The following is a 27,641-nucleotide window of genomic DNA, read 5'->3' as shown; positions in this document are numbered from 1 at the left end:
TTGATTCTTAAGTTTTCAAAATATTTTGCATCGAAAGATCATAAAATTTCACAAATGCATTTTTAAACATGGATTTGTTCTGGTTCTTAATTACATTTCAAATAAATCTTGTTTATTTAAATCCATTTATCAATTTAATAACACAGATAAAACTGCTAGGAACTTTTGAAAATTATTGCAAATATTTGGTGCGATGGTCTAGAAATTTTCACTTAACTCAAATTACTTTTGTTTGTGAAAAGCTTAAAAGCTGAAAATTTAGAATATTAAGAATAGATACTAGTTTCAAAGGAGATTTGAAACGGTCGCAATAAAATCACATCTAAATCACCAAATCAGCTCAATCTGAAGGAGATTTTCTTTCACTTTCGCCCAACTGCAATCATCCCTTCCATAATAGCACTAAATGACACAACGACCCACCCAGCACGACCTACAGACCCGTCTTCCCACGCGATCCCTCGCACATTTTTCTTCACAATTCGTCCTTTTTTTGCCGCGAACCAATTTCTTTCCTTTCTAAAAGTCGCCTTGCGAGAAGAAAAAACGGAAAGCTGGAAAAGTCTCAACAGAGACGCGAACATCGCTGCACGACAACTCCGAGGGGTGTGAGTAGGCACTAAATAAGCATTATTAAATAGTCGTTTCGTGCCCTCGTGATCCACAGACAGAGTCGTCTTCATTGCGACGAATGACGAATGTAAATAACACCCGGAGATTCCTAGCGAAGAACCACTTTTTTTGTAAGGAAAGAGGGGGAAAGTTGAGGTCACTGGGGTGAACTAAAGCTGTTTTAGGGCTTTAAGCCGATTTGTCCCATTTCACCCCAGGTTTAAATCTCCACTTACCGGCAGGTGCGTGTCCAGCCAGGTCGAGATGATGCCGGCCGTAATCGGGTCCGGCGAGGGCTGCAGGGTCGGGGTTTGCTGCTGCAGGGACATCGCTAGCGACTGGGCCGCCGCCAGGATCGACGTCGACTGCAGCCCATGGTGGATGCCCCCGTTCGACGAGGCGCCCCCGTCCGGTGAGGACACGTGATTTGTGGCACCTGTGAGAGAGAGGAAAACCAAGAAGAATAAGAAATCGTGAGTCTGAAATTCCAGCAGGTGAGCGCGGGATTCGGAAAAGGAAATAATGATATTGGCGAAGGATTCTGACAGCTGGCGCCGGCTGAAGGATAATAACGTCAAGGATCAGGGGAGAAATCAGTCAGTCGGCCCTTTCTCACGGCGCAGATGGTCCGGAACGTTATGAAATCTTGGGTCTTGCTTCGGCGGTGGTTGTTTCATCGAAAAGGAATTGCGTGTTGATGGGATTGATTGGAGGGAATCGATTGTATAATAATCTGGAAAAGTATCGATTCTGGAACACGTGCGAATTTTTGGATACGTATCAAGAAAATCCAGAAATAATGCACGATTTTGAAACTGGAACTTTCTTGTTAATCAAAATTTTACAGTGTATTTATTTAAAGAATTCTAACTAAGCCACTTAATAATTTATTCCGGTTTGTATCAATAAATTTATCAAGATGAACAAAAAATCTAAATCAAGATTAATATGCTTAAAATAAAAATAAATAAAACAAAAAGTAAAGAAGAAGTTATTAATAAAAATTTGAGCAAATTTTGCAAGGTTAAATTGTAAAAAAAACTTCTATCACAAATTAGAAAGAATACAAATACTTAAAAAAATTAACAATTGAGTATGAAATCTGTTTATATTTGAATAACTTACATAATAACAAAATCTCTTTATAAAGTGAAAACAAATCTCGTTTTGAGCAACTTTTGTTTTACGAAAAACTTTACTTCTCTTGTTTTATGTTATTCTTGTATTATTTTTAATATTTATATTTGCACTTATCTTGTTTAGTTTAGTTTTTGGAAGTATTTGGCCTATTCTACCACCTCCAATCATTACATTTTGACATTTTGTACAAATTAAAATTAGTGATTTATTCTACTCTTTTCAATAATACATTTGAAAATGTGAAAATAAGCATTTTCAAATGATTCAAAAATTTATTTTTTGACTATAAAAATTAGTTTTTTTTTATTGAAAAGAGCAGAGTATTTTCAAAATTATCATATTTATTTTATTTTATTTTCATTGAAAATCTGACTATTTATAAATTTTGAAAAAACGGCTGAACAAAAAACGAGCGTATTTTTTTCTCAAAGGTGGGAACTATTTTTGAAATATCAAAAAACTGCATTTAAAAAAAATACCTGAAAAGTGGCTATAACTTGAAAACGTTGCCAAAAACTTCACTTAAGTTATTTTTGATTGCAAATTAGATCTTACGAAAAAATGTGTCAAAAGTTTTAACTGGCGTTTTTCAGTTTTTTTTAGTAGTTTTTTTTATTTATCAGTTGGCATTTTATGTCCTTTAACATATTTCAAAAACAAAACAAAGCGCTAAATATTTTTTATAAGAATGAAAACATACACCATAGAGTGAACTCAAGCTTCTAGGGTCATTTTACATTTATGTTCTGGCTGATTTATAAGGGAATAACAACCATGTTTAATGCCTGATCCAAGTTATAATTATTGTTTAATTTAGTCGAGTCTAACTTATAAACTTATAAGCCTATACTGAAATTTTCAATGTTTTCTTGACTTAAAAAGAATAATACTTTTACTATAATATCATTGTTTGAGTATAGAAAACTAAAATAATTACATAAAATTGATTAACCCCTAATTTTTCAATTTTTTTTTATTTTTCTGTTATCAGGAGGTCATTTTGAGAAATTTTTGGTCTGCGAAAAACTTTACTTTCCTTTTTTTCTTGTTTAATTTTTGGTTTGTTAATTTGCATTTATGTTGTTTAGTTTATGTTTGTTTTTGGTAGTATTACTCTTACTCTACCACCTTTTGCCTTTCTATTTTTTTCATGTTTTACAGTCACTTTTTAAATTTTTTGCTTGGTTTCACATTTTCTGCTATAGAATGGCACCATTATCATTTAAATTGTAAAGAATGCGTAGAGGCATAGTCTTGGACAGTACAAAAATTACTGCATACTTCTTTTTACTTAAAATATAGGAAATGTTAGTAAAAAAGACAGTTAAAGTTGACCCATATAAAAATGATTTTTTTTAAACATTGGCATAGTCACATAAAACAAGTCAAATTTTCAACCCTTAAATTTTTTAAAATTTTACGAGATCTTCTTTCCAATGCTTTTTAAATGAGCATGAGCATGAGCATGGTTGACTGCCAATGAGCTGCTACTCCGTTATTGACAGATCAGCTGAAGTTAAACAATGAATCAAAAATGATCAGTGGGAGCCAACCATCCGTTCACTGTTTAACCTCTGAAGATCCCTACTTTATTAGTCAATACCGGCGCCCTCCCAAGAAGCCTGCAGTTCAACGAAAGGGAGGAATGTTAGTCCGATAGTTGAAGTTGCAGACTCATCAAGCACATAGTTTTTCGCTATATACTTGTTGATACCGCATGAGACCGTTGAATCCACAGCATCTCCTTCAAGCATCACGTGATTAATTTGTTTTTTTGGGTTAGTAGGATAAGGTATTGGCTTTTCGATGCCTCCCGAGCTACGACGCTATGGGGAGGACTTTCATAACAGACCCGTCGGCGAGCCTTCCGAGCAACGATGCTATGGGGAGTTCTTTCTGGTTAACCCACAAAATCACTCACACACAGTTTTTTGCTTCACTATTAACTTGACGATCCAAAATGCCAGTGCGTCTTTCGATCATTTTATAGAAATAGCTTTTTCACCGCAAAAAAATAAAACCTTATTCAAAAAATTAAAACACAATCCAACCGACGCCGTGCCTTCCGATCAAAGATGATATAGGAAGGGCTTTGAAAATCTCAAAAATCACTTTTCACTCCGAATATTTTTTTACGACCACGCGCTCCCTTAGCCAATTATGCACTGATGACGCTGCACTTTCAGAGGGTTATCTTCTCCTCGCATCACACAATTCACGACAAAAATGCGAAACAAAAGGCACAAAAAAATCACTTTTCACTCCGAATATTTTTTTACGACCACGCGCTCCCTTTGCCAATTATGCACTCCTTCTTTCCAATGCTTTTTAAAGTCCAAAAATTTTTTGAAAAAATGGATTTTGGCGATTTTTCAGATCGAAACCCGTCTAGAGGCGGGGTTAGGTTGTAGAGGGTTCAAATTGAAAACGAAAACCTGCTGACTTCTTGATGTTTGCTGTTAATCTGCTAATTTGCCAACAATCTAGAGCAGCAACCCCTCCCATCACTAATCCTTTAAATGGTCGCAGCTTAACTTTTTTGAAGCATAAATAATCTTAATTAATTATTCAGCCTCCTTCAGGCACCCCCTCCTAAATTTAGCAAATGGGGGTCAAGCGTTCGCTTGTAGCCAAAACTAACCCCACAAACTAAAATAAAAATTCAACAGTCAGCTGGGTTCAACGAAATCCAATTTGTTATCAGGGGGGGGGCATCGGATAAGGGTCTAATTTTGTCATTTTTGCAGTAGCCTCATTAATTCCAAACGTAAACTGGGTGCCATTTCGGGGTGATTAAGTGAAAGTAATTTGTGGCCACTTAGGGGGGAGGATATGTGTGCATAAAACACGGTTAAGCTCGAGTTGGGCGCCAAATCTTGCTGCTCAAATCTCATTTGCTCGAATTCTGTAAATCCATCCCAGGATAGTCAAGATGAGCAGCTGTGCTTGCGAAACTTGGGCGATGGGGTGGAACTTGGATGGAACTTTGGAGAAGTGTGCATAAGGGATTACTTAAATATTCATGCAGTTCTCTCACGTGAGTGTGCCGGCCGGAATATCCACGTGGATATGTGAGAGACTTGGTTATGCTGAGAGCGAAATATGCAAGCAAATTTTCCACCCTTTTAGGTGTGCTTTAATTATGAAGCCTTTGAGCTACCCAGCGTGGTGACGGTGAATCCCACTCTGGCATTACACTGATGGAACTTGGCTTCGTTGGTTGATGCTGCTTTGAAAGAGTTGAAGTTTAAGAATAAAACAATCATAAAAGTTAACAGCTTTTACCATTCGATCAATGCTAATTTTTTTCACTCTGAATAGCTCAATAACCGTTCAAGCGATGGAATCCACTTCCAGCGCAAATCAACCGAAGGAATCAAATTTCGGATGAATGGTCATATCTATTTTCGCAAAACTCGTTCGTCACACACACACGCCCCATCATCGAACATGTTTTCACCCAAAAACCTAGCGAGACGACCCCATGAAAGTTAATCAAAACGGATTAAACCCTCCATCAATCGACGAGGGGCCAAACCGAGCAAAAGTTATGAACGACGACCCTGGCCGGGCCAGCATCGAACGGATCGACGGAACGCTTTTCCTCGTCACCCAGCACACACACAACAGAAAAAAAAATGTTATGGGTAGTGAAAATTCGTCAGGACTTGGGCATGCAAAAATCTCCATGAAAACCTGCTGAAGAAGCGGGGGCAAGGTTTCGGTTGAGATTTAATGTAAATGTAAAGTTTTGCCGGTTGACAGAAGCCGGCTGCCGGAGCTGATAAATTTTTGATAGCGCACATTTTGGGACGGAGGTTTTTCCTACTACCGCAAGCCACCCCACCCACTCCCGAGCATGGGTAAATAACAAGGGAAATGCGTAATAATACCTTTCTCTGGTATCAATACCAAATTTTGGTATTCCTGGACCCTTAAAAATTTGTCTTAAGGATTATGCAAGAGCAAAATATGGTATCATACCAATTTAAGGTATTGTTTTGATATTGCAAAATTGCAGAATTTGTCAATGGTCGAACACCACATTTTGGTATTATTTTGGTATTAAAGTGTTTTACCAAATTCCTCTGAAACTATGGGAAAATTTTGACCAATTTTGACAAAATAATTAATTTTGCGCTAAAATGATGTCTCAAAGCGAATGCTTTCATTGAAAACCGGAAATTTCAAACTTGATTTTAAACATTTTTGATATACCCCCTACAGAAATGACTTAAAATTGTGGAAAATTTTCTAAGTCAGGATGGCACATTTTGGTATTATTTTGGTATTAAAGTGTTTTACCAAATTCCTCTGAAACTATGGGAAAATTTTGACCAATTTTGACAAAATAATTAATTTTGCGCTAAAACGAGGTCTCAAAGCGAATGCTTTCATTGAAAACCGGAAATTTCAAACTTGATTTTAAACATTTTTGATATACCCCCTACAGAAATGACTTGACATTGTGGAAAAATTTCTAAGTCAGGATGCCACATTTTGGTATTATTTTGGTACTGAAAGGTTTCATAAATTTTCTCTGAAACTATGGATTTTTTTTTAATTTTTGACGAGATAATTAATTTTGCGCTAAAATGACTTGAAACCCAAAAGTGTTAAGCTGATTTAAATTTTTTTTTGTGATATACCCACTAATATTTTTTTCAAAAACGTTGAAATTTTTCTAAGTTGGGATAACCAAATACTTTGAAAAACGAGTCAATCAACAGATTATTGAATTTTGGTGAATTTCAATCCAGTTTCATTTTAATAATACTTATTTTTCAATCTTGTTATTTTTCAGAAGCTTCAAGAACTTCAAGTACAGCCGTTCATCAATAACAAATGCATTCGGTGTGGTGAAGAATATCACTAAAAACAACATGGAATCATCAGGTGAGTAGATTTGGTTGTTGCATAAGGATCATTTACGTTTTTTTCACTAACTGCAACTGCTGCACTAAAAATGGTATGAAAATAGCAAATTTTGGTATTACTTGTGCAAATACCAGCGACCAAAATGTGCTCTTGGTTGCCCAGTAATAGATGGTAAAATACCATGAAATCAAACCAATATCATGTTTGTGGAAGACCACAGGAATACCAAAATATGATTTTCCAAGGGCGCGGGAATACCTAAAATTAAAACCATGACAATACCAAGTTTTGGTATTCAAGCAATGTTCAAAAATCCAGAAGACCTCAACTTGGTATTGAAATGATTTTATTTTGTGGTATTATTTTACCTTTGGAATAACATGGTATGGTATTGTTGTGCCCTTCCACATACAAGCTTTTGGTATGATTTCATGGTATTTTACCATCTATTACTGGGCAACCAAGGGCACATTTTGGTCGCTGTTATTTGCCCAAGTAATACCAAAATTTGGTATTCCCGTGTTATTTACCCCTGCTCGGGCTTCGTTCACGAGCGCTGATGGTGTGGGAAAGCTGGAAAGTGTCGGAAACATAGTGCATTTTTGAGAGGCATTGTGGGATAAAATGAAAAGAAAATGGCTAAAATATATGTTGCTTAAAAACGAATAATTTCTTAATCAACATTTTTAGAATGTAAGCAAAAATACTAATTTAAAAATAGAACAACAATATTTTTTTACTAAAATTCTTTGTTCTTTATATTACAATATTAAATTAATATTTTTTGGACATTTTAAAGCAAGTTTTAATGGTTCAGTTTATTCAGATCAAACACCAGGCGTTGTGTTTTCATAGAAAATTTCCTTTTTTAGATTTGATTCTGTACAAAGTAGATCTGATGAATGAGAATTATCAGTTGATCTGAATAAAAATTCAAGACGTGGGCAGTGTCTTTCGAAAATATATTATATTTCTAAATTATATTAGTACATTACTAAAAAAATTGTATTTGTGCAAGTTTAAAAAACACAAAACGACATTTTTGAAGTTTATGTCACAAAACGCTTTAGTTTCATCTTAATATGTTAGATTTGTGCTCCCTCAATACGCTCAAATTGACGGAATTGAAATTAAGCGAATTTTCTTGCCGTTGCATAACATTGAAAATTCTACTGGAGTTTTCATTTTGTATTTTTACCTTCCTCACTGAGGTAAGGCTATAATCCTGTTTAAAAATGAACTTCTTTCAGAAACGTCATAAACCCACCTTCATGTATACATATCGACTCAGAATCGAAAACTGAACAAATGTCTGTGTGTGTGTATGTGTGTGTGTATGTGTGTGTGTATGTGTGTGTGTATGTGTGTGTGTATGTATGTATGTGACCAAAATTCTCACTGAGTTTTCTCAGCACTGGCTGAACCATTTTGACCAACCCAGTTGCATTCGACTTGGTTTAGTATCCCATACATCGCTTTTGAATTGTTTGAAGTTTCGATAACTAGTTCAAAAGTTATGTATATAAATATGTTTTCACATAAATCCGGATCTCATTTATATGCATGTAAACGATGTTCGGATCCATCATCCGCATATCGTTGGTTAGGTGTTTGAAAGACCTTTCCAACGAGTCCACAACATTGAATATCTAGCAACCCTGTCTCAAGTTATGGCCACTTAAGTGATATTTATGTAATTTTTTGAAGCCGGATCTCACTTAAATGTATGTAAACGATGTTCGGATCCATCATCCGACCCATCGTTAGTAAGGAAATTGAAAGACCATTCAAACGAGTGGAGATCGAAGTAAACTGTGCGCGCTACAGGACGCGTTTTTTTCCTCTGTCATTTTTTGGTCCCTACATTTCGTTTAAAAAGAGTAAAATTTGTATCACTTGGAGACTTTGGTGTCCTTTTCGGTAATTACGAAGTGGCCATCGATGAAACGTTCCTGTTGTTCCAGCCCCGTGTACCAGAAATGTCCTTACTGACGCCATTCAAGTAGTGCTGAATGTGGACGAGACGGAAACTTCTAAGATCAAGCCGCTTGCTGTCGTTCGTGTGGTGCAAGAATTCGGCAACCTGATCGCAAGTTTCATCAAGTTTGAGAAGATCGCAAAATGTCCTCAGCCATGGATTATTTATTTGGTGAGACCTTTCCTATTTAAATAACAACATATTCTTTCATCTACTCTAACATTCTCACATTTCACTAAAGTCAACCTACGCCAACCTTATTATATACGTGGTAGGGTGTTCCCTTGGTCGTTCGCTGTGAGTTGTGGATTGCCTGCTTCTCTAATGAAGGTTCGACTGAGGGGGCATGCTTATTAATTTCTCGTCGCTCCATACCCTCAGTGACGTGATGGGAGCAAGGGCGTCTATGCAAAGTGTCCCTACACCCGCTACAAATTTCCGGCGCTTGGGGAGGGAAGAAGGAAACCATTTTATTTTATGCGCCGGTATTTGTAGCATTAAAATTCGTGCAAAAAAACTTATGCACGTGGGTGTACAGATAACGGAGTAAAAGATGATCGAATTGTTCACCTAGCGCTCACATGTGTTTCGGGACCAAGTTGTCTGCGGGTATGGGGATCATACATACATACATACACATACAAATTGAAAGACCATTCAAACGAGTCCACAACATTGAAGATCTGGCAACCCTGTATCGAATTATTACCACTTAATTTATATCTGTGTACCTATTTTTCTGGATCTAAAAAAAAATAACTGAAGTATGTGTCCAAACCACTCATATTACCCATTGCACTGTGCATTGGCATGTTATTTATATTTGCTTTTTTTTATCTATGAAATTTTAATACAATGGTATTTTGCCGTTACTTTTATTTGTACTAAATATAACAAACTAAAAACTTTAATTTTTTAGTATAAAAAGATGTGTTAATTGTTTACATAAAATTTATTCTGTATTTTCATAAACATTTAATTAGTAAAAAAAATCAATTAGGCAATTGCAATTTTTTTTTTCAATCCTTGAGTTGCCGTTAAAAAAACACTGGGCAAAAAAATCGTCGACTCAAATTGAAACTTTTACACAAAAGAAAATTCGAAAATCGAATGTTAATAATTAAAAATATATTGCACAACGCTTATTTATGCATTTTGAATCAAATAAACATCTTTTAATCTTTTTAAGACTCCACTACACGCGAACATTTTTTACTTCGACTTTTTACGGAAATTGTCATAACAGTTGGAGTCCCACTTTTTGTATTAGGTCCTGTAAAAATGTTATGCAAAGTTCACAAGACCTAAATTGATCTGATGGTTTCAATAGTTTCTTTAAAAGCCAAAAAAAAACTTTACAATGACAATTTCCGTAAAAAAGTCAAAGCAAAAAATGTTCGCGTGTAGCGGATCCTTAAAAAAATAAACATTAGGGTCAATCAAAACGTTAAAGTTGAGGAAATAAATATTTTCCTGAATGCATCAATATTTGGATTTTTTTTGATATTATCCTAAATATAATGATGTATAAAGCATATTGTGATTTTTTTGTTTCAAAATTTTTAAAATAATGATTAAAATTATATATTTTGTTTGTTTTTATTTCCCCTCCTCCTCCACTTTTGGAATAATATCTCGTTTTATAATTACACGGGATTTTCTAAAAATAACCTTGGAAATTTAAAAACTATAAAAATACAAAATCAAAAATTAAAATATGATCTAAACAAATTCCAGCCTAATTTTGAACCCAAACTTTCCCTCTGTTCAATCATGGTTTGCCTCACCTCACACTACTTCTCCGAAAAGGAAACTGCACCGAGAAAATCCGCCCACGTGTCCTACCACCACCACCACCATCAACGATCAGGTATAAAAGTGCCGCCGGTAGCATCAGCATCAGGCAGTGTTGATGAGACATGCATTTTCCATCAGAAAATCGATATTTCAAATCACAGCTCCATACGTGTCAGCCAGTCAGTCAGTCACGGTGCTCACACGTGCCCGATGTGAGTGTGTGTGTGTTTTTCACTTTGTTTGTTCTAGGAACCATGTCAGTAATGGCTGCTGTATGTGTGTGTGTTTGTGTGCTTTGCATAAATTGAGGTAGGACCGGGCTTCGATCAAACTCTCGGTAGAATTCTCTGGTTGATGAAGAAGGACGGAAGTGTTGTTACTTTGGCAAGACTTGGAGAAGACGCGGGGAAATGTTGACGGAATTTGGCGGAAGCTGCATGCATGATTTAGTAGGTACTCCTCGGTAAACTTTCCCATTTTCGTGCGAGAGAAGAATTTTCCTCTAGGTTCAACTCGTTCAACTGGGTAATTGCTTAATTTGCACTGAAATTGATCGATTTTCCAATCGTTTTGCTGCCAGCCATGGTTGTTTGGGGGAGAATCCACTTTCGACTGCAATGCACTTGGTAATTCAATTTAATCGGTGAAATTCTATTATGCATGCGGGATAATATTTATGGTTAGGGAGGAAATTACTTCGACTTCACTGAGCTTTACGCTGCAGCAGCTCGATTCGAGCAGTTTGAAGTGCGGGGGGTGGAAAATCTATTTATGCTGTGTGCTATTTAAAGGGTGTCGTGAGTTACGATATTGTTTCCGAACTGTTTCATGTCGATACGCTTGCTTTTGTAGGGTAAGCTGGTGGGAATAAGCGTTCCATGGAAATCCTCCCCCTCTGGGAGTTGCATCCAGACGCCATTGACACGGTTTTGCGATTATAATTATTAGCATTAAAATTAAACGCATTATTTATGTTTGTGCAGTTCATCAAACATTTACGCTAAATGGAGTCGTGGAGAATTTAGGGAAAATTAGACTTGCCTAAAAATAATAGCAAAGACTTGAAAACTAGTTGAGTAACATTGCATTTTATAACGTTGTTCAACTTTTAATAAGATTTTTCGTTTATCATTTAATATCAAAATATATCAGTTATATACTTCAAAGCCCTGGTTTAAGTTTGGATTTAATTATCCTGATGAAATTTTATTTAACATTGCTACAAGATTTCATAAAAAAAAAATTATAGCTTCGATATACAATGTTGCACTTCCTAAACTGTCCTGAAAAGCATAACATTATCACCTGGTTTTTCAAGTAATTGAACAAATATTTGCAAACCATCATATTTTAAAAATATGTTTGTATATATTTTGTTACAAAAGTGACGTATTGTTTGATTTATTTGTTGGCTTCAAGCTGTAATTTATGATCAGGACTATTCAGGATAATATTCAGGAAAAACTCTTTGAAAAAAGCTCAAATTTTAAATTTACTTTTTCTTATAGAAAAAAACTGGGATAATTGTATGTGACATTTCAAACAACGACACTTTTAAAAAAAATTGATTTGGATGAAACTTTAAAAAAAATATATTTTTTAGATCATAAAAAATGCCATCTTTTGAGCTATGGCACAATTTGGTCAAAATTCAATTGGCAGTGTTGCCAATTTTTCGAAACCATCATAATGTTTGAAAATCGTAAAAAACCTCGAAAAACTTTACTGATTTTTTTTAGATGCGAAATTAAATTAGCAATCAAAAAGCACTCAGCACAATTATGATATCGTGTACCGTTTCAAATTATAGATTCTTAAAATCCATATGTTAAGACTTTTTTACCTGCTGGAGTCATGACAAGCTTGACCATCTCCAATTTTTTTTTCGAAGGGATCAGAAAGGTTCATATAAATTTGCTTAAAATACTTATTTATTTTTTGAATCAACTCTAACATTTTGAACGGGCGTAATATTGAATATATAGAACCATTAGTTTCTGAGTTATTGGCACTACTTAATAAAAGGCACTTAAAAAACTTAAATTTTCATGATTCTTTTTCTGATATTCGCTATATATTTCAGCAACCAGAGGTCCAACTAGCAATCAACAACCTTTGGCAATTTCATTGTAAATTTCCTCAAATAAAAAAAAAACAATGTTATCAGGAATTGACAATTACGGACGCTATTTAAAAAAAACGAAAAACAAGCATTTTTCAGTAAAAATTAAACTTTAAGTGGCTATGCACCAAAAATTCCGATTGCACTACAGACTCACACTTACACATACAAACTTCCAATACATTTAAAACATTACGAATTCAACCATTTTCATCGGCCCGATGAAATTCCCCTAACCCCCATTCCAAACCTCCCAAAAATATTCCGTTCACTTTTAAAAGTCGCATGGGTTCCCTGCACTTTTGCCACTAGTGAACAACAAAAACATCCCCTCCCAAATCCCCACGGGACTGTATGGGCGTAGCCTTGGAGCACAGTGTGGAAATTTACGTTCTTAGATATTTTTGGATGTACCGGGCAGCAATCAAACTGTCTAAGAATATTGAATTGACCATTGTGGCACCCCCTACAGCGTGGTGCAGACCCGTAATACTATGCTATGCTATGCACCAAAAATTCCGATTGCAAATTTTTATATTAAATATTGAAGTCAAACTAAATTTGTAGCAAAATTTATATTTTTTCCAAAAACTTTTTTTTTCAAAATCATAACTAAGCGAAAAGTTTTTTTTGTAAAAAAAAAAACAAAAACAAAAATATTGTTATCAAAAAATTGTTCTCTGCAAAAAAAAACAAAAAAAATCATGAAAATTCCCTGTAAAATTATATTCTGAATATTCCTTATTTATACCGACAACTTTGCGGAAGACACCAAACCGATTAGAAAATTCTTTTTGAATACTCCAGTAGGTACCATTTTTATGAACAGTTGTCAAAATTGTGTGGAACCTTGTATGGGTGAAACAATGACACAAAATGGCTTCAGTGCTTAAGTAAATTATAGGAAAGGCCCCCAAAGAGTTTGAGCAATTTTAAAAAATATTGCTAAAATCCATTCCCAGTTTTGGTGGAGAATTGAATTTTTATTTTTTTTTCTCACATTCTTCGGCCTTTTGTCCATTCGACCATGTGTTTTCCGACCTCTTGTTCCACATTCACCACAAAATTTATCAATTTTTTTTTAGTTTGTGATGCCTTTTTATTAATCAAGTCAAACAAAATAAAAAAAACATAACATTCTAGATGTTTAAAATCAAAGGTTTGGAATGAAAATTTTTACCTGAAAGCTTTGAGAAATACAAACTGGTTAATTCTGGTTTGCACAGTATCATCAAATAGTTCCATCTTTTGGACCAGTTTTGATGTCAAATCAAAATAAATAGTTGAATAGAAAAAAATTAAACTTTTTGGAAATAATCAACTCTAATAAAAAATCTATAAATTGGATATTTCCAATTGTTAAGGTGGATAACAATTGGAAATGTCCAAAAACAGAAATACAGAAATATACCTGTTCAAATGTGAATAGAAATAATGTTATGCTCCAAAAAACAAACTATTAAACAGAACAAAATGTTTGCTTTACATTGAATGTTAAATTTGGAGCATCAAAATCAATAGCCGATTCATCAACCTTATAGGAACATGAACCATCGAATATTTATTTTTCAAGTGCTGCAAAATTGAAAATTCCTGTCGAGCACCATCAAAATCAACACTCACGCATCCTCTCTAAACAATCGAATTTTATCGCGTACGCAAAACCAACACACACTCATCCCCTCTCCCCCTCGAAAAACATCAACAATGAAAAAATCAACACACTAATCAAACAAACGCCACACAGTTACGCTTACAGTTGATGCAGCTCCGCCCTCCGAACCCCGAACCTGCTCCGTTGACCACTCCGCCATTCTCGCCGGAGTGGGAGTTTGGATTGTTACATGCCCGGAACCACCACCAGCGTGTCATGAAGCACGCTAGCGTTTCCGCTGTTTTGCTGGGAACACTGCCAATACTTCCGCCGCGTTTTGCACCTTGGCGGCACCGTTTTTAGACCTTCCGAGGACACTTGCACTGCTTCCGGTGGCGAAACCACGGCGTTGACAAACACCAAACCGGCAGTGCTGCCAGCTTTCACTTTGCACTATTTTCGTCACCGATTATGACCTCAATCATAGCGTTGCAAATTCGGTCCGACTTTTCACTGACATAAATAACCGCTTTTCTCCCTTTAACGATGAAACTTTTCCGTTGGATTCGGTCGGGACTAAATTTAAGCCACGTGGAAAATTGGGGTAGGGATGGAAAATCAAATTAACACGTTTTTAAAACCGAGTTTTCCCCCTCGGGACACAACACATGCGGTGATTCTCCTTTTTTATGCTTCTTCTCGAACCAGAACACCGGAACATTCAATTATAGGAGCCAATCAGGCCGGGGATTCACAGAGCTTGGTGGCGGGCGTTGACGAGAGGTGGCAGCACTCTTCTTTTTCCAGGGGTTGTTGTCATAATGTTGCCAATAAAAACGGAGATCGTCGTTAAGGGTTGGAAACGGGCCGGGAATTAAATATTTACCATAAAATGTTCGCACAAATGCGATTAATACAAATGATGTTTTCTGTGGGGAGGCGGGTTTTTACGAGGGGTTCTCACGCGGAACTGGGGACATGACACGACGATGGGATGTCCCCTCTCGGGGTGGAGAGACGTTTGAGCTTGTACAGCAGCGGCAGCAGTGTGAGCAGTTAGGGACATAATTATAATTTATTGCAAACGAGAGAGGTCTCTGGGCTCAGGCAGTCGAGGCAGAAATAAGGCTGCCTTGTGGCTACTAGAAGTGAGCTACTTTAATAAATCATCTCAGGAAGTGGAGATGATCAACAATCAATTATTTTGTCGATTTAATCAGATCATTTTTTTTAAAAAAAAAGACTATAACAAATAATTATTCATTTATGCGACATAAACAAAAGGCTTGAACTCAAAATTAAAAATGTCCCGACATTGGTAACGAGTTACCTTGGCCCAAATTATTAGACACATATTTATTTATATGGTCATTAAGGTAATTCAAACAAAAATCGAAAAAATGCAAAAAAACTTTTTTTCTCAAAAAATTATAACTTTTTGTCACTTGAACCAATTAACCCTCTACAACCCAACCCCGCCTCTAGACGGGCTTCGATTTAAAAAATCGCCAAAATTCCATTTTGCAACCAATTTTTGATCTTCAAAAAGCATTGGAAAGAAGAACAATTAAAATTTTGGAAAATTTTAGGGTTGGAAGTTTGACTTGATTTATGTGACTTTTAGGGGTCAACTTTGGCTGTGTTTTTTACTAACATTTCCTATATTTTAAGTAAAAAGAAGTATGCAGTAATTTTTCTAGTGTCCCAGACTATGCCTCTACGCATTTATTTACAATTTTAATGATAATGGTTCCATTTTATAGCAGAAAATGTGAAAAACATGCAAAAAGTTGAAAAAGTTACTGAATTTTAAAACATGAAAAAATTAGATAGGCAAAACGTAATGATAGGAGGTGGTAGAGTAGGCCAAATACTACCAAAAACAAACATAAACTAAACAAGATAAATGCAAATTAAAATACTAAAAATGAAACAAGAAAAACATAAAACAAGAGAAGTAAAGTTTTTCGTAGAACAAAAGTTGTTCAAAATGACCTCCTAAACACGGGAAAAATAAAAATTTTCGAAAAAAAATGTGGGCAGTAGAGGGTTTACTCTCTTGGACGCAAATGAAAGATAACTATAGTTGAGCTTTAAATGAAAAACAATTTGAGGATCGAAGAATCAAGCTAACATTTGAAAAGGTCTTACTATAATATAATATACCGTTTTGACTTTGTCTTCCCTGGAAAACAGCACACAATATTCTTATAACAAAGAGGAGTTCATTTACAGGATTCGGAGACAAAGCTTTTTGATAAACTTCTCACAATTTTGAGTATATTTTGTGAAATTTTTCATGAAATCTGACGAAAATATTCACAGACAAGGTCAAAACATTATTTGAAATGTTCATAAGATCATTTGAAATGTATGACTTTTCAATTTCAAGACCATCAAACTATTTTTCTTTAAAAACCAATGTAGTTTATGAAGAATCATCATTTTTTCGAAAATTTGAATTTTTGGAACTATCTTACTTTGGCTAGGACCACCCTAATGGCCAAATAAAAAAAATACGTGTTTTATTATTTGGGGCAAGGAAACTCCTGGCCAATTTTGGGACATTTTAAAATTTTGAGTTTAACTTTGGTATGGAATTGCTGTATATTAATTTTTTAAAAAAATTTGTTAAGCAGTGTGTCATTTGCAATTTAAAATTTTACGAATAAGCTTTTTTAAAAATGAGCTCATATTTTCACAATGACAGCAAAATTGAAATTGTAATTACGATAAAAAAAAATCTTAGATTTGAGATCGAGTTTAGCGGATCTGTAAATTACAAAAAAATAGCAATTGATAGCTGGATAAAGTGGCGTCCTTAACTCAATTTGGCCCAAAGCTGTACGACAGGATAACACGATCACGAAGAATTGTTAAGATATTTTTGGGTGCGACCTGTTGTCTGAGCGAAAAACTATGTCTTCAAAATGGAAAAGCTTTTAAATCTTTATAAATCTATCTTTCACTGTAATAAAATAAGTCCAATATCCGTAAAAACAACAATGTTAAAAAAATTAAAAAAAAATCGATGGAGTGTTTTTAAGTATTATTATCATCGAAAAAAATGTGAATGAATATGACCGCATAATTCAAAGAAAAAATCAAACATGGATTAAAATAGTGCGTCCATCCCGGGAATTCCCGGTACAAAATTCCTGGGATTTTTCCAAAATCGGGAATTCCCGAATTCTAGATTTATTTTTGTATATTATGTCCAGCTTTTCCCGAATTTGATATTAAATACTTAGTTATCAATAAGAATTTAATATTTTTTTTATCCGGCATGTTTCACCATAACCATAAAATAATAGAAATATAAACATAAGAGTCTCGTTTAATTTGAATTACGTTGATTAAAAATAAAGGTTCATTTTAAATCCAAAGCACAAAGAACAACAAAAAATGTAATTACTTTTAAGCTTACTAAAAACTGCTGTCCTTCTTTAGATTGTAGTTCAGATTATCACCAATTAATAGTTTTGAGCTAATTCTATGATTTTAAACTTTAAAAAACCCTACAAATTTAATGAAGAATGTTATTACTGTTTCAAAAATAACCCGAAATCCCATGAATTCCCGGGATTCTAAAAATAATTTTCCCTTTTCCCAGGAAATTTAAAACTGCGTATTAAAACGTTTTAAACATTAATATCCTTTTTGGTTTGTATAGTTACATGTATTTATTCGCATTTCCAGCGATTCAATCTTTTTACAAGAAATTTTGATTTTATTTCAATTAGTTGCAAGATTAGTTGTAGAGTAAAAGGCAACAAAAATATTAAACAACTATATGACAAAAATACTTGCCAAGGTTTGAAAATTTAAAACATTTTTTAAATGCTTACTGTAACAATCGTTGAGTTTTATTGAAAAAAAAATACACAAAAGTTTGCTTTTTATTTGTTTATGCATTCGTTTGCATCTTGATAATTTAAAAAAATAAATTAATATATCATTCATAAATAATCTTAAAAGAAACATGCCGCTTCCCTAGTAACATTCAAGGTTTTAAGTAGGCCATAAAAGCTTATTTAGGCTGCATGAAGGTTTTAAGAACCCTGATAAAACCTGTAAGTGCTACGAGGCGGAAGCGTTACCCACTAGGCTACGTGGCTCGGTCAAAAAACCTAGCTATGGGACCCAAAACTAAACCGAATGGAATAAATCCGGATAAAAATTAAGAAATCTTTGTTTATGGATTAATATCCCCACGAACAGGCATTTGCTCAGATTTAGAATCTTAATCGATATGTATAAATCAGGATGGGTCTGAGAGGTTTGAATAGAAAGTTCCTTTTTCGAGTTATTTTTCAGTCTCAGTAATGCAAAAAAAAAAACAAACAAAGAACTATTAAGTCAAGCATGTAATGAATTTCTTTGCCAAACACAAAACACCACAAAAGTAAACCATCACACACACCAAATTGCTGGTAGATGTACCACCCCAAGTACGACAAAACTACAAAACAAACCTCCAAATGGAAAAGCTTTTACTTGCTCTAGTCCCGTCCGACTCCGCGTCCGTGTTGTCATGGGTGTACTACAATAGTGGACAACCACACAAACACACACACACAGCCACTACAAGTTCGGGAGCATCACCATGGGAGTTCCACCCCGAGTGGGATGATGAAAAACAAAAAGAAGTTTTTCCGCTGGTTTCCAGGTCCCGGAAAAGCTGGGAAATCGTCGTTTTGTCCTCACCAAAGGATGAGGTAAGTGCGATACACATGTTTGGAGTCAGGGAATTTGGTTTGGAAAGTGATTTTTATGGCGATTGTTGTTTGTTTGGTTGTATGAAAATTGATTACGAAAGAAAAAAGATTCTTCATAGAAAAGTAGCTCATGGCAAAGCATTATTACTTTCTGCATTGTTTAGCTCACCTCAAGTGCACAATCCTGTTACACTCACAGAGATCTAGTGCAAAGTTATGACAAACAAAGGATTCCACGAAAGCTCCATTACTATCACTCATTTAGCAGCTTTCCCTTTACAGAAAAGGATCCTGGTACAACAACCGTCAAGTTGAGTTTGGCTTCGAAGAAATTGTGACGAATGGGAACAGTAACAAAAAAGTTCATTTAAATTTAAAAATAAATAGGGTTGAAATGTCTGCTCAGGTCTTAGAATTTGAATTTCGTACAAATTTTAAATTTCCTATTTTTTAATGTGCCCAACTTCCTAGACTGTCACAACTCACGACTCGCACTGAATGCAGTGCAATATACATAATAGGATTGTCTCATTATAAATCTTCTTGGCGAGAGACAGCCCGGAGATTCCACGGAAATATCCTTTTGCAAAAAGGGATACACAATCGTCGCTGTGTGTGTCGGTCTATATTTATTTACTCACCCCACCCCTCAGGCACTTCCTCACACAATGGAATGTAACCCAGTTTTGCTAGTTTGAGTGGAAAATAACACCCCGAGCAAACGACGAACCGGTGCCGGTGAAAGTTACCTTTCCCAGAACCGGTCGGCGGCGAAACTGGGGACAGGAATTGCATGATTAAAAGAGCCGTCTTCCTCTCGTGCACTTCCGGTGCCGGGAAAGTTCCTTATTTTCAGCTTCGAGTCTGTTTTTATTCTGTAGTGTGCCACACGAAACTGTGTGAACGCGATACGAAAGGGTGGTTTGTCTGGCGAGCGGGGTTTTACTGTCTTTGGCTGGAAGCGATTGGCAGGGATTCTGAGTATTAAAAACTTTCTTCTAATTTTAAAAGACGTATTTGAAGAAATTGTAAAATTTAGTTTTCTTTCATTATAAAAAAGAACAATACTCTGAAATTTCGGACATTTTTTTATTTTGATGAAACTTTGTGCGTACTTTTTCTTCGACCAAAGAAGTCATTTTGCACCTTTAGTTCGTTTACAAGAGTCTTCATACAAGGCTTTAAAAATATCAAAAAATCTGTATCTTGAAAAAAGATTTTCTAATCGTTTTGGAAAAAAATAGATAAACTCTAAAAAAATAGTTGGACTTTTTCCACCAAAAATTGAAATACGTAAAATATTCATTTCTGAAAGTTTTTTTTTTTACATGATTCAGATAACAAAAAAAGCTATGTCAAAATTCAGTAGACACTACTGCCAATTTTTCAAAAAAGTCATTTTTCTTGGAAAACGTTGAAAAAAGGTAAAAACTTTTTTTAATTTGAAATCGAAAATTATTTAACGATTTTTCGAATGGAAATATTTTCAATTTTTTTTAAATAAAAGTCTTTTTTTTAAGAAAAATTTATCTGAAAATAATTTTTTAAGGTAATTTCAGAGAGATTCTTCAACTTAAACCTGATGATCCTGAGAAATCTGATCAAATATTTTCCTTTCTATCATCCTAGAAGTAAAGAAAATGATTTTAGAAATTATCTTTTTTTCGAAGGTTTTAAAAGTATTTTTTTTTATCTCGCCAGATCCATTGTTACGATATCCAAATGTGAGCAACATTTGAAAAGGGCAGTTAAGCATTTGGACAGCTGGAACTATTTTGCAAATTCCGAGATTTTTTACTTTCAGTTACTTTTTCACAAAACTCGAAATGTATAACAATAATCCCCCCCCCCCCTCCTTCCCTCACTACCTTTTAACACTTCAGGTTTTATTCAAAAGTAAGCTGTTGTCTTGAAATTTGCGAAATAGATCCAGCAGTCAAAATGCTTATGCGCCCTTTCCAAATGTTACTCCAGCAATAACATCACAGTGAACCACCAGTTAAAAAAGGGGAATATAACAACTAGAAATGGTTACAGAGTTTTCATAAAAAAAAACTGCAATTTTACATCAGGAATTGGTTAAGTTTTCATCAGTTTATGTTGAATTTATAATTTTTACACATTATTTTTGTAAAATTTCTCAAACCAAATTTTTGACCATCCAAAAGCACAAATCTTGGATAAAGGAACTCCAAAACTCTTTTACGTTATCAAAATTACGAAATTGTGAATTGATTATTTTGGAAATGAAATTGATTGAAATTGAAAATTTACCTTAAGAGCGAGTTTTTCACCGATGTGAAACAGGTCGTATCGAGGTGCTCCGATTTGGATGAAACTTCCAGCGTTTGTTTGTCTATGCATGAGATGAACTCATGCCAAATATGAGCCCTCTACGACAAAGGGAAGTGGGGTAAAACGGTCATTAAAGTTTGAGGTCCAAAACACATGAAAAATCTTAAAATTGCTCGCATTTCCGTAAAACTTTATCAATTCCAACTCTCTTAGATGCATTCGAAAGGTCTTTTGAAGCCCTTCAAAATGTGCTATAGACATCCAGGATTGGTTTGACTTTTTCTCATAGCTTTTGCAAATTACTATTAAAAATGGATTTTTTTAAAACCTTAATAACTTTTGGCAACAGCCTCCAACACCCATACTCCCATAGGTCAAAAGTTAGGTAATTTCATGGACTATAAGCCTACGGTATTAACTTTTTGGCCAATTGCAGTTTTTCTCATAGTTTTTCGATTTTTCTAGAACAAACATTTTACAACGTTAGTTTTTGCTCTGTAGGCCTCCATAGCGGCAATTTTTGGTCTCAATTTTGACATATTCGGAATCCTCAGAAAATTTTATATTAGATTGAGGTGTTGGAATTTTGAATTTGATTGGAAAAAATGGCATTTAGAATTAATTAAAATATTATTTAGAATTTTGTCGGATTAGGGGTAAACAAGTTTTCGCCTACTTGATACAGCATTTGACGTATTGATCATAGGGTAAATAAGATCTATTTCTTTTTTCAAAAATGTTTTATTTAATTATTTTTTAAATCAAAATTACAACTCCAATACTTCTAACTTACGTGAAATTGACCGAGGATTCCGATTATGACAAAATTGAGACCAAAAAATGCCGTCTTCTTGGCCTACAGAGCAAAAACTAACGTTGTAAAATGTTTGTTCTAGAACAATCGTAAAACTATGATAAAAACTGCGATTGGCCAAAACGTTAATACCGTAAGCTTATAGTCCATGAAATTACCTATCTTTTGACTTATGGGAGTATGGTTGTTGGAGGCTGTTGCAAAAAGATATTAAGGTTTTAAAAAAATCAATTTTTAACAGTAATTTGCAAAAGCTATGAGAAAAAGTTAAACCAATCCTGGATGTCTATAGCACATTTTGAAGGGCTTCGAAAGACCATTTGAATGCATCTTAGAGAGTTGGAATTGATGAAGTTTTACGGAAATGCGAGCAATTTTAAGATTTTGCATGTGTTTTGGACATCAAACTTCAATGCCCGTTTTACCCCACTTCCCTTTGTCGTAGAGGGCTCATATTTGGCATGAGTTCATCTCAAGTATAGACAAACAAACGCTGAAAGTTTCATCCAAATCGGAGCACCTCGATACGACCTCTAGAACAAACCGAGCAGAATCTACAAATACTGCCTCTTAATTAAAAAAAACTGAAATAATTTTCCATGATTTTTTATTTATCTCTATTTTCAGTAACCTTGCATGCTGGATACTTTATTTTATGCAAATTTTTCTATTGAAATTTTATTTTTTTAATTTAAAATATATTTCGTTCAAACTAGGTAGACAGCATTTTAAAAACTTCGGAATTTTTTTTAAATTAAATATAACTTTATGAACTATTTTATAATAATGACATTTCTTTTACATGTCAAGTGGTATGCCCAAATACTATTCATCTTTGTTTTAGTCTTCAGAACGTTATTTTTCTATTACCAAATGAATTGTTGGTGAAATATGTTGCTTAAATTTGCCAACTAAATTTCATGTAGAAAATTTGGCAAATACATACAAAATAAACCACCAATCCCTTCATATAAAAAAAATAAAATGTCTTTCAAATTTAAAAAAAAATCTAATGATATTTTTAAATGATTTATTTTATGTGAGTTCAAAATCGGATTCAAATTGAAGGTTTGATGGTTTAAATCATAAACTAAATTTCTTCTGGGTTTAAATAGTTTAAAACTTATGTGAAATTGATAGATTTTTATCAAGATTTAAAAAAAATAAGAAGCTATTTTTATAAAATTTCAATTGATGTTAATTTCAAGAGTTTATTGTGATTAAAATTGAACATTTCCAGAACCCCTGCCTCCACCACGACACTCGCACGTTTGCACCATATTTTTCCCAGAAACTAGTCGCTTCCTTCGGTTTCCGTCACACGTACGACTTTCGCGGAATACCATCCAGGTTAACTGCCTGCAGGTAAATCGCATTCTAGAGCGCGACTCAGCAAACAACAGCAGACACGGTGGCAGCGCTTCAGAGCCCGTGAAGACGTTTTTTATGACACGACAATATGCTGGCTGCAAATTTCTGCTGCTTCTGGCGTGTGAGCATGTTAGGGTGGTGACGAGTTTTTCTTTAAAGACTGTTTCTGATTGTGAAGCATTGCTTCATAGGGTCACCCTAGTGCACATGCATGCAAGTGACGTTTAGCTCAACGACAGGTTCAGCCAATATTTTTTGCTGCTTCTCCATACGCAAAAACGAGAGCACCATGCGTTTCCACTTGAATTCGCGGGTGCTCTTACGCAAGAACGAGGCAAACCAGTCAACCAGACCGGAAAAGGCTTTCTGGTTGGGTGTGTGTGTCGTTTCCTTAAAGATGAATGTTATCGCACTGGAAACAGACTTGGCCACATACTTATTCAGACGAGAATAGTGTTATGTGGGCGAAATGTGGAAACCTTAATGTTTATGATTCTTGGTGGAACGATAAGGTTCCTAAAGAGGGTGACCATTTTAAAGACTGTAGTTTGAATTATTTTTGTGGAGAAAAGTGGAGACGTTTTGGTCACTTGTCGTCATTTGAGGTTATTAGAAATGTTCTAAAAAACTAAAAAAAAATATGATGAAGAAATTTTTTAAACATTATCTGAATTTGTTCAAAATGTCAGTAAAATCCATAAATTCAACATAATGAAACGACAGTTTCCATGTAGTGAAACAGTCACCACAATCATTATGGAAATCGATAGGTTGTACACACCACAGAGACTCCCACTTCCCCCTAAACCAAATGTGTACTATACTCCCCGTAGAGCTTCCATACCCGACCCTCTTAACTCTTACGTCCACCTAAATACTGTGGATCGTTGCATTAAAATCGTATTAGGGGAAATCTACCCTTTCCAATCAAACACCTATCTTCGTCATATGGAGAGTTTGATGCTCGATTAAAGCTCCAAAAATACTATTTGGGCTATAAACTTACCAGCAACAGCACCGCCTCGAGTAAGCACGCAAATGTTTGCCACTTACTGGCCAAAAAGATCACATTTAATGCACTTTTGATCATAATTTGTATTTTGCGAGACCACTTCTCATCATTTTGTTGGCACACACAGTGACACACACGAGAATCCCTCAAACGCTTAATGAATATCGCCAAAATTAACTTTTCACTTTCGCTTACTTTTTCACGGCGCTTAAGATATGAAATTGCTTTCAACTACCGGCAACATGTTCTTTTGATCATTAGTAAGGCACTCACTTGAAGAATAATCCCGAAAAATGTAATAAATTAGCAAGCGCCATCAAAAAAACAAACGCGCCAAGTCGTTTGACGTTTCAATTTTCACTTTGCATTCCAACCGAAGGCTGAAGAAAACCGAGCGAGAGACGAAGGCAAAAATGAACAAAGGCTGGCCGTCAACACCACCAGCAGCACAGCCAGCGATGCCAGGAAACTTTCCCTATAAATGCCACTTTTCGTGAGTGTTCGTTTGAACTGTCAGCGCAAATGGCAACACTCGACAGAGTGTTGGAAGAAAAAAGAACTATGCCGATATTAGAAAAATGGGCGTGGCCCAATGCATTCGCCTCGATTAGAATACCATTGGGAATTTTTTTTTGTTAAATGCTTGGTAAAGAAATAGAATAACTTTTAGTGAAAGTGAAAATAAACAGAAATGTTCACAAAAACTTGCTCTACTCGTTGGTGTACTTGGTTTAAGTAAAATTCAAGGGAGACTCTAGATTATCCAGCATCATTCAAACACGACCGCTTATTAGGATTAAAATGGGTAGATTTCCCCTAATTTCTTCCTCACAAAACCGCACAAAACGTAAAACCACACCAAAGCTCGGTCTGCCTCGCCAACCCTCACCCCAACAAGTGGTTTTTTCTAGCATTCCAACAATTCCAACCCCCCCTGAACAACAACAACTCTATCGTACTCAAGGAAATCGATACGCCGTAGGGATACAATGTCATCCCCCGATGGGGTTTTACTCCCTCTCTAGACCGAGACAAGTCCGAGACATAGTCGCAAACGGACTTCATTAGTCCGCCCTGGGAGTTAATTTCAATCCGATGACACCCGGAGATTCAGTGTCAAGTGTGACGGTAGGCTTAACTTGGCTTGTTAGTTCCATCGTTCGCATAACATGTACTCCGTAATTGCATAAGTCAGCATTTGGGAGTTGTGTTTTGTGCTGTTGAGGGTTTGGCTGTGGAGCCATTAGTCCAAATTGGACCTGAATGCACTTGAAGTTTTTACCAGTGTGGGGGACGGGACGCCAACTGGGTGTGACGCAAATTTGCAATCATAAAAGTCTGGCTCGGTTGTGTATGGCATTCTCTAGGGGGAAGTCTGCACTAGTGCTGGTAGACTGGTTCAAATTTTAGAAATTTTGGAATCAATACCTTCCTAAAAATCGTCCAACTCCAAGTGAAACTTACTTTGGGATACAGTGGAGATTTTCCCTTATCCCCTTAAAAAAGCGGAGTTTTATTCTCAGTCACATCACATGGCGAAATCCAGACTGCGAAATCATTGAATGCGGTTGAAAAAATCAATTGAAGATCTCACATTAATAAAAAGTCTAAACTGAAGTTTAAATTAAGGATTCAGAATTGGTCCAAAACTGTTGAACCAGCCTGCTGACCACGTGGTAGAGTAGAGCACCGGTAACATCAAAGGAAGAATACGGGTTCAAATTTGAACTTTGCAGTTCTGTAACTATACCGGGTAGCCGACCTGGCTGTCAAGAGCCACTCTCCCAAACTGGCAACACTGCCTGCATGCAGTTTCGTTACACAACGGAGAAGCCTCCATCAAAGGCAGTCCCGAAACGAGGCACTAAATGGGGCACTTAGCGTTTACAGAAAAATGCCGGAAATTGATTTAGTTAGCCCACTAACGACGTTGATTGATTGAAGTGCCAAGCCACCCCCGGCCAGGAATGTCAGAAATTACTTGCAAACATAATTGGTGAAATTAAGACCGATTTGACGCTGGAAACCACAACCGACCATCAAGATCAATTCCTCCAAGCCCTGGAATGCTGGGGGTCACTTTTCGCAAAAACCACAAATCGATTAACGATCCACATCACTGGTGCTTTCTACCTGATACCAGCCGCAGTGCTGCCAGTATTAATTATTCAGAGCTGGAGGGGTGGGTCTTATTCACGCAACGTTGACGATCATCAAAGCTGTGCCGAAATCGGGTGACGGTGATGATGTTGGTGGTGCTGGTGGTAAAATTAATTAACCAAATAGCTTAATAATTTCATTATGGCGTTGCAACCATCCAGGCTTGGCACGAGGCCCCTTCCGGTGATGTGATGGTGAAATTGAAATTGAGTTGTGTGCTCAAATGATTTAACGATTCGTGGTTGGTGGCTTCGGGGGCAGTGATTTTAGATTCTCTGTTGTGGCTCTTTGGAGTTGATTGGAAAATAGATGGTTTGATAATAAAAAACATGAAAACTTAAAAAAATAAAAACAGTACAACAAAACATTTTGATCGTAACTGTCTGCAAGGATATATTTTTTGTCATTGGCTCCTGTGTTAAATTGCTCCAATCGAAAGAATAAATTACACCGACCAACAAAATTTCTGCGCTGGATTATCTCGAGGGGAAGTAAACTTTGGGATCCCTAGAAACACGTGCACTTTGAACTTTTCAAAAATATCTAGACAGGGCCGATTGGATTTTCCCCAAAGTATGTATGAAAAATTAGGGTGGTTCGTCGTGTGTATTTTTTGGAAAAAATATTGGAAATGAAATTATTAAAAGTAAATCATATTTGCAATGGAAATTTAAATTAAAATTTTTCGATAGAATTTACCGTTTTCAACTTATAATTATAAAATTTTCTGTTTCTAAATAATAAAATGTTTTGTTCTAGAGCAATCCCAGCTCAAATCGGGAATATTTCTGATACTTTTGTACCCGACCTTCTCCGATTTCAATGAAACTTGAAAATTACTGTATCTCGTTGCATCTTATCAAAAAGTGGTCAAAGACAAACTTGTAGGAAAGGGCTTTTTAAAAAAAATACATTGAAAGAAAAAAAAACACGCTTTTTCAATGAGATTTTTCAATTTTTAAGTTTAAAAGATAAATTTTGAGGTGATGTCACGATATTTTTTTCGTTCAAAATTGTTGGGGAAATAGACTCACGAAAAATGCAGGATGGTATGTCTCTCCTAAAAAAATACAAAAATCATTTACCAAACCTGTTTTTTTTTTAAGGTGGTCTAAACGTCAAAATTTATGAAAAACTAATAGTGGAAATC

At 35.4% G+C, this 27,641-nt stretch overlaps 1 protein-coding gene across 2 annotated transcripts in view; it reads right to left on the bottom strand.

The window, feature by feature from the left end:
- LOC120425245 (liprin-beta-2) overlaps nt 1–27,641 on the bottom strand; it is a 205,440-nt gene that overhangs the window by 138,142 nt on the left and 39,657 nt on the right. Inside the window, exons 1-2 of one of the 2 annotated variants that reach the window (XM_039589689.2) lie at nt 14,285–14,473; nt 849–1,048 (exon numbers count right to left, since the gene is read on the bottom strand). In XM_039589689.2, coding sequence (XP_039445623.1) covers nt 849–1,048; nt 14,285–14,399 — 315 coding nt within the window. In that variant the 5' untranslated portion in view covers nt 14,400–14,473. Of the gene's footprint in view, nt 1–848; nt 1,049–14,284; nt 14,474–27,641 lie in introns of those variants that run through there. The other variant, XM_039589690.2, reaches the window with a different exon arrangement.

This window comes from Culex pipiens, chromosome 2 (assembly GCF_016801865.2).
Source record: "Culex pipiens pallens isolate TS chromosome 2, TS_CPP_V2, whole genome shotgun sequence".
Taxonomy (NCBI): Eukaryota; Metazoa; Arthropoda; class Insecta; order Diptera; family Culicidae; genus Culex; species Culex pipiens.
This window is presented reverse-complemented; position numbering and strand designations above follow the sequence as displayed.